The following is a 13,129-nucleotide window of genomic DNA, read 5'->3' as shown; positions in this document are numbered from 1 at the left end:
AAGTGTTAGCAAAGATTTGAAGACTTCGGAATTCTCATATGTTGCTGGTAGGAACGTAAAGTGATGAAAAACAATTTGGTAGTCTCTCAAAAAGTTAAATATAGAATTATCATATGGCCCAGCAATTCCCTCCTAACTTTATACCCCCAAATAACTGAAAACAGATATTCAAATATATTTCACACATGTTCACAGCAGCAATGTTCATGATAGCTGAAAGGTACAAACAACCCAAGTGTCCTGCTGGAGGATGCATGGATTAACAAAATTTTATAAATATAAATGATGGAATATTATTCAGCCATAAAAAAGAATGAAGTAGTGATACATCCTACAATATGGATGAAGCTTGAAAACAAGCTAAGTGAAAGAGGCCAAAAACCAAGAGTCACATATTATATGATCCTATTTATATGAAATATCTAGAATAGGTCAATCTGTAAAGACAGAGAGTGTGTTAAAGGTTGACAGGGACTAAAAGAGAAGAGAATGTGGAATAATTAATGTATACTCGGTTTCCTTTTCAGGGTGATGAAAATGTTTTGAAATTCAATAGATCTGGTTGTATAACACTGTGAATATATTAAATACCACTGAATAATTCCACTTAAAATAATTAATTTTATGTTGTGTGAATTCAACTTTAAATGAAATTTAAATCCTCAATTTTAAAGCCTCAATTTAAAAACAAAACAAACAAACAAAAAAGCAGACTGTGGGCTGAATTTAGCTTGCAAGGTCTCATTGGCCAAGCCCTGTTCTAGACTCCCGTTACCAAAGTGTGGGCAACAAACCCTCAGCCTCACCTCAGAGCTGAAACTCATTGGAAATGCAGACTCTGAGGCTCCGCCCAGACCCAATGAGTCAAAATGTACATTTAACAAGATCCCTGGTGGGGTGCCTGGGTGGCTCAGTCAGTTGAGCGTCAGACTTCGGCTCAGGTCATGATCTCAGTTCACGAGTTTGAGCCCTGCGTCCCTGTGTCAGACTCCGTGCTGACAGCTCAGAGCCCCCCACTTCCTTCCCCCACCCACCCTCAGATTCTGTGTCTCCCTCTCTCTCTCTGCCCCTCTCCGCTTCTGTGTCTGTCTCTCAAAGTACATAAACATTAAAAAAAAAAAAAAATTTAACGAGATTCCTGGCTATAGCATTAGAAGCACTTCCCTCAGGCACTATGGGACAGCAAGTCAGTGAGACCTGCCCTTGAAAGCATGTATGGGAGAGATGGAGGGGAGAATGTGGGCCCTCAGTTGGCCTGAGGTGACAGAGGTGAGGAGGCAGAGGTGACTGCTCCCAGACCCATCAGTCTAAGGGCTAGAGGCCTGCCAATAGGCTTCAATGTGTCACGTCCCTTGAAGGGTAACAGGACCCAGCCTACCAGACCCTCCACTAGGGCTCCTTTCCTGAGGAAGAAAAAAGAGGGTCGATAGGCAGAGCCTCCCTCCAGCTCTTCTGTATGCAGACCCACCCAGGGTCCCCAAGCTGGGGTGAGACATGGCCACTTGTGAGTGTCACTGAGGGAGTGTCCTTGGAGTGAAGGTGTGCAGAGGGAGTAGGAGTGACAAGGACAAACCCCTGGATTCCCCAGGTCCAAAGACAGGTTCTGCCCTTAACCAACTCTGTAAAAACAGACTAATAATAATCACTTGTTGAGGGGTTGTTGAGAGAGTGGCCTAAGATAACAAAGCTTATAGTAAATACTAATGGATATATTACCTGTAACTCAAGGATATCCGGCTATGCCATTTGAGCATACATGTGATGCCTGAGCAGGTTAGGGTACGTGGCCAGCAAAGCCAGTGCCCACACAGGGACTAACAGGTATGGCTGCCTGCTCTGTACATCAGCTCAGCAACGGTGTGCCCAACGCAAAGCAGGTGATCGCACTCTGGGCCAGCCAGACAGTAAATCATAATAACGGTGACCCTAGGGACCCTAGCATCTCTGTCCACATCAGGAAAATGAGAGGCAGCTGGAGCCTTCCTCTCTCTTGGTCAGGACCAGACACCCCCCTCCCTCTAGTCAGATGGACCAAGGCCACCTGCCAGAGTCCAGACACACAGAATCAAATCCCACAGGAGGTCAGAGATAGGAAGGGTATGCAAATAACCATATTTTACTTAAGAAAAACTGAGGCACAGAGGCCTTACTCAGTAGCTCTCCCATGGTCAATCACGAGAATATGAAAGGATCCCCATGTCCACAAACCACGGTTCTCCCAGGCTAACAACTACCTCCAAAACACTTACCAGTCCCAGCCAGACTATAACTGAGCCCTCACTCTGTCTCTTGTCCCTAATTCAAACCTCAGAGCTCATCGGGGTTCTCTCCCCACCAGAACCTGGACCCAAATTCTCCACCACGTCATCAGCCCAGCCGTTTCTCCAACGAGCGCCTACTGATGCTCGCTGCACTGAGCTTCTGCAGCTGCTGAGTCCACCCCTCCCCTCTTAGAGACTTGGTCCATCATCATGGTCCCCTGGCCTGCCTGGGACATGACAGGCTCATAACCAAGCCTCATTTGAGACGGTCTTTTCAGGGAAGACACTACAGAAGGAAGAATTCTTAAACATGAATTTGACCTTAATCTTAACCCCAGCCCAAATTCAACCCCAGCCCCGACTGTAACCTCACAATAGAACCAAGGCCAACCCTAGCCCTTTGCTGTCCAACGTCACTTATAATTTTTTTTTTTTAATGAGGACACTGCACCCATTGCGAAAAGGGGAGCTTGGGAGTCTGTGTTCCACAGAGAACCATGGGAGGGAAAACCTGGTCCACCCAGGACAAAGGGAGCTGAGAAGGGAGCCCCTCTGTGGCCAGGTAGCTGGAGGGGTGGCCTTTCCAGAGGGGAGGCCTACCCTCGCCCATAGCCCCAGCCACTTCACACAGGATAGAGCAGGCAGGATTCTAAGGACAGGTCCCAGAGCGGCTCCACACCCATCACATGGGAGTGGGTGGGGACCTCCCCGAGGCTCCAGTGTGATGGCTCTGCCCATACTTCTGCCACCGGTGGCATCTCCTGGTTTTCCTACTGAGACCATGAGTCAGGCGTATACTGGGATCTCCTTGGCATACTGGTTCAGAACTCAGCGCATCCCCACCACTGTGTTTTGTTTTCTTTACGTGATCTTGTCATATTGAAGCACGCCATGGGCCACTTAAACTGCCTCTTAATCCAGGCACCAATGACACACTGAGGGTCAATGACTGAGATCCACTGCCCCATGCCCCCTGCTGGCCCTTTGTACGACCTAACAGGAGAAGAATCTTGACCCTAACTTCAACCCCACTCTCAACCTAAATCGATCCCTAAACCCAGCAGTGTCCCCAACCTAACCATACTCTCGACTCTTATTCAGACCCTTTGTCCACTCTACACAGGCCCCTCCCTCAGCACAGTCCCCACACCTCAGGACCACTGACCAAAGTAGAGCCGGGAGGAAGAGGTTCAGGGTATGGAGGGCTCCCCTGTACCATCCCCACTGACCCCTGTACCTGTGGGGGCCCCGACTACCCCCCACAAATCCACATCCAACAGGGACCTGGGTTGAGCAGAACTCACCAACATCCGAGTCTTTGTGGGTCTTGATGACCTCTGCGAGCTCAAAGTTCCCTGCGATGATGGCCACCTGAGGAGGGAGGGCGAGGGGGGGCTCAGGGATGCCAAACCTGCCTCCCTCGGCCCGTGTGCATTCTGCCTGGGCTGCTGTGTGGGATCTTCCTTGGTTGGGGTCCCCAGGCTCAGACTGTGGCCCCTGTCTAACCCACCACCCTATTCAGCCTAGGACTGAGAGGTTTCCTGGGACACGAAACTTTCAGAGCTAAAACTAGGACAGTCCGGGCCTACAGGTCACCCCAGTGACCCTCGTCACAGCCCCTCCGCACACACCGGCGCACAAGTGTCAGCCATGGCCTCACACCTGCTACCCTCCGTCTTCCGTTCCCCCACCCCTGCATCTAGTCACCTAACAGGCCCTTCCAGACTCCTTCAAACCTACCAGGCTCTTCTGCTACTGCGTCTGCCCCCTGACTTGATGCCCAGGGAGGACCTACCTGTTCTCCTCACATCTCTGACAAGACCTCTGAAGGCCCTCACATTCGCTGAGAAGAGAATCCCAGCTCTCTCCATGGTCCAGAAGTCTCCCCCACCCACAAACTCCAGGTCATACAGAGACCCACCCATGTGGTCATCCCGGTGCCAAGAACCAAACCCAACTGGAGAAGGGGCTCAGAAACACCACCTGAATTAAGTCAGGGACTGGAACCAATCCTCTCACCCCTGGTTTGGCCTCTGTACCCGGCCTGTTTCTGGCAGGTCAAGCCCACACTGGTTTTCCCCTGACCCCAGAGCCCTATGACCCTCCTCTCTCCCTGGAAGGAAGACAAGGAAACCAACCACAGTGAAGCCCTCCCCCCACCATGAACTGGGCACGGCACTGGCCCACCCTCTTCCTCTACCTCACCCTGGCCCGATCCTGGAGTGAGAGCTCTGCTATTGCCTTACAGGGGAAGAACCAAGGCCCAGAGAGATCAAGTCACGCAGAGACAGACACCCAGCGGTCAGCCTCCTGTTCCTGTAAATCACTCTTGTACCTGGAAGGCTGTCTGGCTATTGTAATTGCGGACATCCTTGTTAGCTCCACGGAAAAGTAGGACTCGAGCACAGCTTTCCTGTTGGGAGGGTCAGAGTGGGGGGTCACAACTGGGCAGCTGGAGGGGTGGGGTCAGGATACAACAGCATGCACACACACCAGGGCACAGACGGGGGTGCAGGGCACATACACCCACACCTCCACGTCCCGTGCACATGTGCATAGCATAGGCATTGGCAGATCAGGTACACACAACACACACAAGTCCACTTGACCCAGAAAGCCCGGATGTGCACAACTCACACATGTGACTTGTTCGTTTAGGGAACAGATGTGCACACATAGGCCTACGAGGCCACAGCTCACGGCAGGACACAGGACATGCACTCAGGAAGTAGCACACAGGACCCAACATGCGTCCACACGTAAGCACTGTACCGGGGCACCTGTATACGCACATGCACGTATACACATGTAGTCACACCTGGTTATAGAGGGCACAGATGTGCAGCGCTGTGTTTCCTGAGGCGTTCTGAGCCCCCATGTCAGCTCCATAGAACAGCAGGTGTTCCAGGTGCTGCACGTGCCCAAAGCGGCAGGCCTGGGGGATGAGGGAGGTGCTGTTGGGTCCCCGAACAGAGCAACAGAGAGGACCCTCAATCCTACAGATAGGGCCGGGAACCGCCCCCCCCACTCCCTGACGGAGCCAGGAACTTCACCCTTACCCCCAGACAGAAGCAGACACTCCCCACCTTCACACTCCCTGCCTACCTGATGGATCTCCTGCCAGCCGTTCTCATCGGTGGTCCCCAGCTGAGCATGGTCGTGAAGGAGCAGCTCGCAGCAGAGGGCATCCCCGCCCCCCAGGGCACTGTGGTACAAGGGCGTCAGGCCGCGGCTGTCCTTGTAGTCAGGTGAAGCGCCCAGGTCCAGCAGAGTCTGAGGGCAAGGAGCCTCAGCATTCATGCGGGGCCCAGCTTCCTCCCCCTGCTGGGCCACGTGCCCCTCCAGGCCAGGGCCCCACCCACACTGACCGTCAGAGCTGCGGCATTCCGCTGGCGTGTGGCACAGTGCACGGCAGTGAGCCCATCGCGGGTGCGGAAATCCAAGTGAGCACCACCATTCCTCAACACCTTCAGCAGGTCCGTGGCGTTGTCCAGCTGGGCTGCAAGGCTCAGAGGACACTCTGGGTTCAAGGGACAGATGAAGGTTAAGGTCCCAACCATTCCAAGGCCATGCCCCTTCCTGCTCTGCTTCTTACCTCCTGAGTCAGGATCGTGGAAATTGGGGTCCAGCCCCTTGTCCAGTAAGCGGGCTACCTTGTCCGTGCTGTGCAGCTGGACGTAGTCCATGAACTTCTTCAGGTTTGCCTGGAACACGCAGCCATCCTACTCAGCCCAGCCCCACAGCTACTATCTTCTGTCACCCACCTTCCACCAGGAGGCCTCAGGCCACCTGTGGAGCATCTACTGCCCCATGCCCCCAGTCTGACCTGTCAGCCTCCATCATGACCTTGTCGCCCCCTCATACCACCTCAAGCCCTACACCCCCACCATGGCCCTTCCCAGCTCAACTGGGCCCTCCTGCTGCTTGAAGTCCCTCCCTGCATCCCACACCCACCGCAATGATTAGTCTCAGCCCACCCAGCCCCTCATCAAGGCCACGTTGCCCTGGCCACGCCCCCCTGAGAGTTCCCTACCCCAACCTCACCCCTGGCTCCTCCCCCCAGCCCTGGTGCGCCAACCTGCCCAGCCCGGAACAGCCCAAGGCTCCCAGGCAGGAGCTACCCTCACCACAGCCCACGTCCCTGTCACCCCCAAGTCCCCATCACCCCCAAGGTAGCCTGCTCCTTCTTCCTCATGAGATCATGCAAAGGCAGACCGCCACCCCAGAGGCCCTTCCGCACCCATAAGCGGCCCCTCCTGTGACATGACTTTGACTGCCTTTCATTCATTCACCTAGTCATGCATCAATTCACTCAGCAAAATTCACTCATCCAAAGCCTCACTGAGGCTGGTGCTACAGATGCTGCACGCACAAGGCACGGTGCCCCGGCTGGAGGCCCCAGGTCTTCTAGAAACGATCAGGGTACATCATAAGTGGGAACCAAGGTGGGTCTGGACAATGACACAGGAGGAAAGGTGCTCCTGACAGGGGAGAGACCTCAGCCAGGCCCAGGGTGGATGGTATGATGGGGGGGGGGGGTCAGAGGCCAGGCAGGTAGAAGTACAGGCCTGGGATAAGGAGTTGAAACTCGCTCTAAAAGCAAGTGGGACTCACTGGAGGCCAACAGTCACCAACGTCCTAGGGATTGCTTGGGACAGTTTTAGAGAAGAGGTACGCACTTCGGGAGGAACCCAGAGCGACAGGGTCACACTGGGTGAGTGGAGAGAGAGGGAGACCTTTCCACCACAGTCTCTGCCCAGCCGGAGTCATGGCCCCTGACCCCTGTGTGCCCCAGGGGCAGCAGAGAGACCTGGCATGGAGGCCCCAGGGTCACAGAGGGGTCCTTGGGACACAGGGGTGATAGTGCTCAGATCCTTCTCCTAGAAGGAGACAGGCTCCAGGGATTGTCAATGAAGTGTCCAGAAAGCAAATGTCCGCTGGTCACTGGAGCCTGAGGTGGGAGCTGAGAGAGTCGGCCTGTGGGTAGGGGCTGCGGCACCCACACTGCCTCTCCCACATTCAGAGAAGGCAGTGAGGCGCCCCTCAGAGAATATTCAGGGTCAGGCCTACCTAGCAATGGTGCCCAGCAAGTGTGCCTAGGCACAGAGACCCAGAGCCAAACAGACCAGGGTTCAGCCCCAGCTTCACTGTCTGCACACCTGTGAGCAAGTCACTTCACTTCTCTGGGACTCAGTATCTTCATCTGGGAAGTGGGATAATAATAGTCCCTCCCAGGAGAAAATGAATGAGATGCCCAATTATTAGTGCCCAGCACGGGGCGACCACTAAATGCTAGGCCCCTTGTTCTCCCCCACCCCCTCCCGGTTCCCCTAAATGAGAACATTGGTTGGTGCTTGTTCATTTTCACCCCACCCAGGCTCCCACCAAGACACCATGCCCTGTCATATCCCACCACCACCACCCGGCAGGAGCCCACCAGAGGGGTCAGCCAGAACCTGATCTGACTTGAGCCCATCACCAGACCACCCACACAACAGCTGCACCCAGCCCTCCAGCAGCCCCAGCGCATGCTGTGGACCCCTGACACAGGAGAAAACAGACTGAGGCAAGCCAGAGAGACTGTGCTCAGCCCCCAGCCAGGGTGGAGGGCGTTAGGAGCAGAAGGAGGGCTCTCGAGAATTTTTAAAGGACATTTTCAATATCACGAAATCCAGCCAAGGCTGGGGTGAAGAGAACACCGCTCGTGGGGGTCAGGAGGTAACTCTGGAGTCCCTTCTCCGTGGCTGCCTCCTTACCTTTGTGTGAAGCTTTGCAAACTGCTTATCATCGATGAGGTTCTGGGCATAAACTCGCCTCTTGTATCGAAACTGCTCAGGTGAAAAAAAAGGCAGAGAAAAGGCACTCACCTGGGCTGAGTGAGCAAATGCACCGACAAAACCAAGCCCTGCTTGCTCACCCTGCCAGCCACACAAAGCTCATGCTGCCAGTGACACAGAGCCAACCCCAAGTTCAGATGGGATGAATGCCTGCTGTCCTGCACCACCCTTTCCCTCTCATTCCCATCCCCAGGATCCCCTGGAAAATCCCGCTCCTCTTCCAAGACCTGATTCCAGGCTTACCTTCCTAGATATGTCCTCTCTGAGGAGAACAAACCCTATTTCCCTGTGACACCAAAAAGGCCAAGCCACTTCGTGCTCAGCCACCATAATGCATATTTTAATGCTCATGGCACTTGCCACCACCGCCCCAAACTACAAGCCTGTGTCCCCACGCCTGACGGCGCATACAATATCCTTTCCATTATGACCGGGTCTGCCTTCAGAGACCCCCTGGAAGGGGAGGGGGCAGATGTGCGTACAGGTAACGCGCCGGCTCTCTCTACACACCGCTCTGCACACTCACACCCCACTCTGCAGAACCACGGTGTGCCCCCGACGCACAGATGCTGACTGCACACCACACGCCAGGCTCGCACCTCACACGCTACACACACCACACTGCGCACCGCACACACACTGCACGTACCGCTCACTGCGCTGGCCACACACAGCCTCCCACCCCCGCCCCGCACACACACACCGCCCCACACTAACTCTTCCCGTCCGCGTCCGTCGCTACCGTGCCCTTCGCTGCTCCTGCCACGGAACCCTGTGGTGGTGCCCTGCGCGCGCCCCTGCCCGCTCACCTCCAGGTAGGGCAGGGGCGTGTCCAGGTTGGGCGGGTACTCCTGCAAGAGCCGCTCCTCGTCCAGGAACTTGCCTGCGCGGCCCCGGGAGGGCGGCTGGAAGAGCCCGTAGTTGAGCGCGTCCTGGAGGCTGTGGTTGAGGGCGCAGAGCACGCGTTGCTTGGCGGCCCACACGGGGGCGGCCGGGTCCAGGCGCAGGCACTTCTGCAGCGGAGCGAGCTCGTGAGCGCGGCCCGGCCCTACCCCGCGCAGAGCACCAGGTCCCGGGAGCCCCCCCGACCCCCCCCACCCCAACTCCCCCCCACCCCCCACGCAGGAGTCCCGGGCTCCCCAGCCTAAGCCGCGGACCCCGCGCCTCCGCGGCCGGCGGGCGAGGACCCGCCCCGAGGGCGGTGCTTCCCCGGGACCCGCCCCCGCCCGGCCGGTGGGGAGGGTCTCCGCGGAGGCGGCGGGGGAGGGGTGAGTAGCCGCGGGCCTGGGGTCTCCCGCGCCCGCCTCGGAGCGCGCGGTGGGGGAGTGGGGTGGGTGTAAGGAGGGGTGGGGGGCTGGGCGAGGACGGTGGGGGCGCTACCGGGACGGGGCGGTGGGGCTTACCGTCTGCTGCAGGTCCGGGATGCCGACGCGCACGACCACGGCGCTGGCCCCGGGGCCGTCCATCCCCGCGCCCGTGCCCGCGCCCCGGCCGGGGCCCGGGAGGCTCGCGGCCGGGAGCGGAGCGCACGGGGGCTCCGCGCTGCTCCCCGGCCCCCCCTTCCCCCCCGCCGGAGCCCCGTCGGCCGCGCTACGCGGGAGGGGACCGGGGGGGGCCGGGGCCGGGGCCGGCGCGGGGGACAGCTGCGCCGAGGGCTCCGCAGGGGCGGCGGCGGCGGCGGCGGCGGCGCGGCTCAGCTGCATCGGCCCCGGCTCCGCGCGGCGCCTGCCTTCCCCGGGGGCGGGGGCGGCGGGGGGAGGGGGCCTGAGCCGGGAGGGAAGCGGGGGTGGCTAGGGGGCTGCGCCGGAGGCGGGGGCCGGGAGGGCTCGGGGCCAGTCGGGGACCGGGGGCGAGGGGGACCGTGGCGGTCCTGGGGTGAGGTGGGAGGGGTCGTGCGGAGGGCCTGGGCCGCCCCACAGGGCGGGGGCCCTGGGGGCTGCTCGCTGGCGGCGGGGGGGGGGGGGGGGGCGGGAAATCCTAGGCCTCGGCGTGGGGGGAGTGGCTGAACCGCGAGGGCCGCGCCGCCCTTCGGCTGCGGGCGAGCATCCGCGGACCACCGAAGAAGATTCGGAGAGGAGGGGGTCCTGAAGCTGGGGTGGGGTCCGCGTTGGGCACAAGGACCAGAGACGAGGCAGGAAGGGGAGAGAAAAAACAGGAGAATTAATTTCCGGGGGTGGCAGCGTCCCCCCCATTCTACCGACCTCTCCACCCCACTCAAGGCCCGGGGGAGACGGTGACCAGCCTTGCCCCAGGCTTGGGGGGTGAGACGGAGGAGACATCGGGGCCAGGGAGGGACCAAGGGCTCTTCCACGGTCGGAGCCAATTAACCCTCCGACTTAACCCTTACGACCACGCTGAATAGTGTTCAGCGCGGCTTCCCGCATCCCCAGCCGAGTTTGGGGAGTTCGCTCCGGACTCCGAGGCCGCCTTTCCTCCTCCCCACTCTCCAGGCCCCCTGGTCTGCCTAGATCCAATGCCTGTCGCCCCCTCCCCGTCACCTTAGCGACGACAGGATGGGGGCGCGACCTATGAGGACAGGCTTAGGGGAGGGGGCGCTACTAGTCTCCACCTGCGACGGGAAAGTGAATTTTAGTTTTACACGTTGTCGTGGCAACGCGGGAGGGGGTGATGAGTGGGCGGAGAAGAGGGGAGCGCAGTCAAGAAACTAGCTCAGGCACCACCGCCCCATTGGAGCATGGCACCCCCCCAACACTGATAAGCCTCCCCAAACTACCCCAGTGCTGCAAAACCTGTACCCCCAAGACCCCCGAGAGCAAAGAGCAGCCCCTAAATGTAGAAATATCCCTGCTCTCCGGAGAAACAGCTCCTGATTCCATAGAACTCCCCAACATGCCTTGACCATGCCCCCAAAGAGCAGGCCCTGACCCCCCGAGCCGAACTGCTCACGCTTTCACTGAACAGACTTGATTATGTTCACAGAACAACCAAACATGGGCATACCCTCTGTTCCCTGGTGGAAAGAGACCCTGCCTGCGCCCCACCACCCCCCACCAGCCTCTCCAAACCTTCTCCAAGAACAACAGCCTTAGATCCCCTGAGCCTCCCAGGAATAAACTTGAATGAACCCCCCCCCCTGCCACACACACACACACACACACACAGAAAACCTCCCTACTCCTCCCCACCACAACTTGGAAACCTCCTGACCCCACTGGAGCAGTGCATGGCACCCCTCCAAGAACAGACCCCCTCTTTACAGAGCCACCTTAACCACTGTCTCCCACCACAAAGCCCCCTCCCCACCAATACCCACCTCTCTGCCCCCAGAACAGTCTCTGATCAAGCCAGAGCAAGGCCTTCTTCCCAAGGACAAGCCTTGGCTCTCTCCTCTTCCATCTACTACCCCTTTAGGAAAAATCTCTGCCTCCCTGGACTCCCCACTGACCCCACAGAGCAGGATCCAGCGCTGTCTGTGGGTCGGTCCTGCTTTCTCCTCAAGCCTGGGCGGACCCACGCTGCCCGGAAGTGCGGCCCCAGGATGCCCAGACCTCCCACCCCCTGTCCAGGCTCTTCCCAAGGCCACTGGTCTGGCCTGAGTGCTAGAGCTGATGGTCCCCTGGGGGCTGGGGGCAGGATGGGAGGGCTGGGGAAAGGGGGGAGCAGGAAGGGGCCGTCAGAAGCCTACTTTTTATCTTCAGGAAGCACCTTGGGAAGCGCGAGGGTTGGATTTCCTGTGGCCCAGCCCTGGAGAGAGGAAACTAATGCTTCCCAGCCCCTCTCCTGTCTCCACTATCTTCCTGCCCCACCCCACCCCCCACCACCAAGCAATCCAGGCCCACAATTCCTGCCCACCCTGCCCTCCCCAGTCCTCCCACCACAACCCCCACCTGCCCTCACTCCTGCTCCCAGCCTTTCATCCTGCTGTGGCTGGCTGCTAGGCCATGAACATGCTCAGCAGAGCCCTTAGTTCTGGGTGGATGAAGGAAGGAGCCCAAGAGGAGCAGCCCCAGACCTCTGCACTGGCCCTGCCACCATGCCCACCCAGCCTGGACTTCACAGGAGCCCCTCCCAGGCCTCCCTCTACCAACCTACTGCCCAGGGTGAGTCCCACTCTAGTCCTGCACCGTGGCCATCAAACCTTTGGGGAGAAAACCTCATATCTGCTGATCAGCAACCAACAGATTTATGGTCTCCAGGCTCGGCTGGGCCTGGCACTGCCCGGGAGATGCCAGAGCCTTGCTCAGTTCTGTGCTGGTTCCACAAAGTGCCTGGCACTTGGGGTGGGCACATAATGAATGAATTCCAAGCCTGCACATCCCCCCAGCTCTGCCACCACCCCAGCAAACAGCAAAAATAACAATACCCAGAAGCACGTTACCCACATCATGTCCTTCCATCCCCGCAACATGATGGGTTTATCGAGAAGGAAGGCAAAGGACAGTGGGTGTCTTTGCCCTTCATTTCGTTGAGAATAAAAGAACCAGGCCCCTCACCACCTCCCCTGGACTCCCGAGCAGCCCGGGGTTCCACCTGACTCCACCTCTCAGGCAGGGCCACCCCTTGCCTGCCACTGCCCCCCTCCACGGCCCAGCCGAGCCCCCTCTGCACGCCTGTGTCTGTCCTTGAAGGTGAGGGGTCACCAGGCCTATGGCCCTCTGCTTCGCACTCCTTCCATCCAGACCAAGATGCCAGAAAGATGTTTTTCCCACATTCTCCCACCACACACATTCAGATGCAAAACAGGCCTCGTAAGGCCGGGGGGAATTCACGTAGGCAAAGCGCCTGGCCCGATGCCTGGCACGGGGCACACTCCTTCCGGTGTGGGCCCCTGCCCACGACCGTGCCGCCTCCCGTCCCCCACTCGCACCGCACATGCTCCCTCGGCCTCCCAAACATCAATCATCTGTCCCCGTTGACTTGGTACTCCAAACCCTGACATTCTTCAGCCCCCTCCGGCATTGGTGGTCCACACCTTCCTGGCCTTTGCGGTAGGCTCTCTCCTGACCAAGTTTCTTGCCGCCTTTCAGCTCGCCTGCGCCCCTTCCTCCTTTTACACTCCCGGCCCGCTTC

General features: G+C 58.3%; 1 protein-coding gene across 1 annotated transcript in view; it reads right to left on the bottom strand.

Moving 5' to 3' along the window:
- SHANK3 (SH3 and multiple ankyrin repeat domains 3) overlaps window positions 1-11,494 on the bottom strand; it is a 51,698-nt gene extending 40,204 nt beyond the window's left edge. Inside the window, exons 1-10 of the mRNA XM_043563123.1 lie at window positions 11,373-11,494; window positions 9,502-10,188; window positions 8,908-9,111; window positions 8,018-8,089; window positions 5,857-5,965; window positions 5,630-5,781; window positions 5,367-5,534; window positions 5,080-5,196; window positions 4,597-4,674; window positions 3,566-3,632 (exon numbers count right to left, since the gene is read on the bottom strand). Of these exons, the coding sequence (XP_043419058.1) occupies window positions 3,566-3,632; window positions 4,597-4,674; window positions 5,080-5,196; window positions 5,367-5,534; window positions 5,630-5,781; window positions 5,857-5,965; window positions 8,018-8,089; window positions 8,908-9,111; window positions 9,502-9,801 (1,267 nt within the window). The 5' untranslated portion in view covers window positions 9,802-10,188; window positions 11,373-11,494. The remainder of the gene's footprint in view (window positions 1-3,565; window positions 3,633-4,596; window positions 4,675-5,079; window positions 5,197-5,366; window positions 5,535-5,629; window positions 5,782-5,856; window positions 5,966-8,017; window positions 8,090-8,907; window positions 9,112-9,501; window positions 10,189-11,372) is intronic.
- Between the last annotated feature and the right edge of the window lie 1,635 nt (window positions 11,495-13,129).

Source organism: Prionailurus bengalensis, chromosome B4 (assembly GCF_016509475.1).
Source record: "Prionailurus bengalensis isolate Pbe53 chromosome B4, Fcat_Pben_1.1_paternal_pri, whole genome shotgun sequence".
NCBI classification, from domain to species: Eukaryota; Metazoa; Chordata; class Mammalia; order Carnivora; family Felidae; genus Prionailurus; species Prionailurus bengalensis.
Note: the sequence above shows the minus strand (reverse complement) of the source record. Positions and strands in the feature narration are given on the sequence as shown.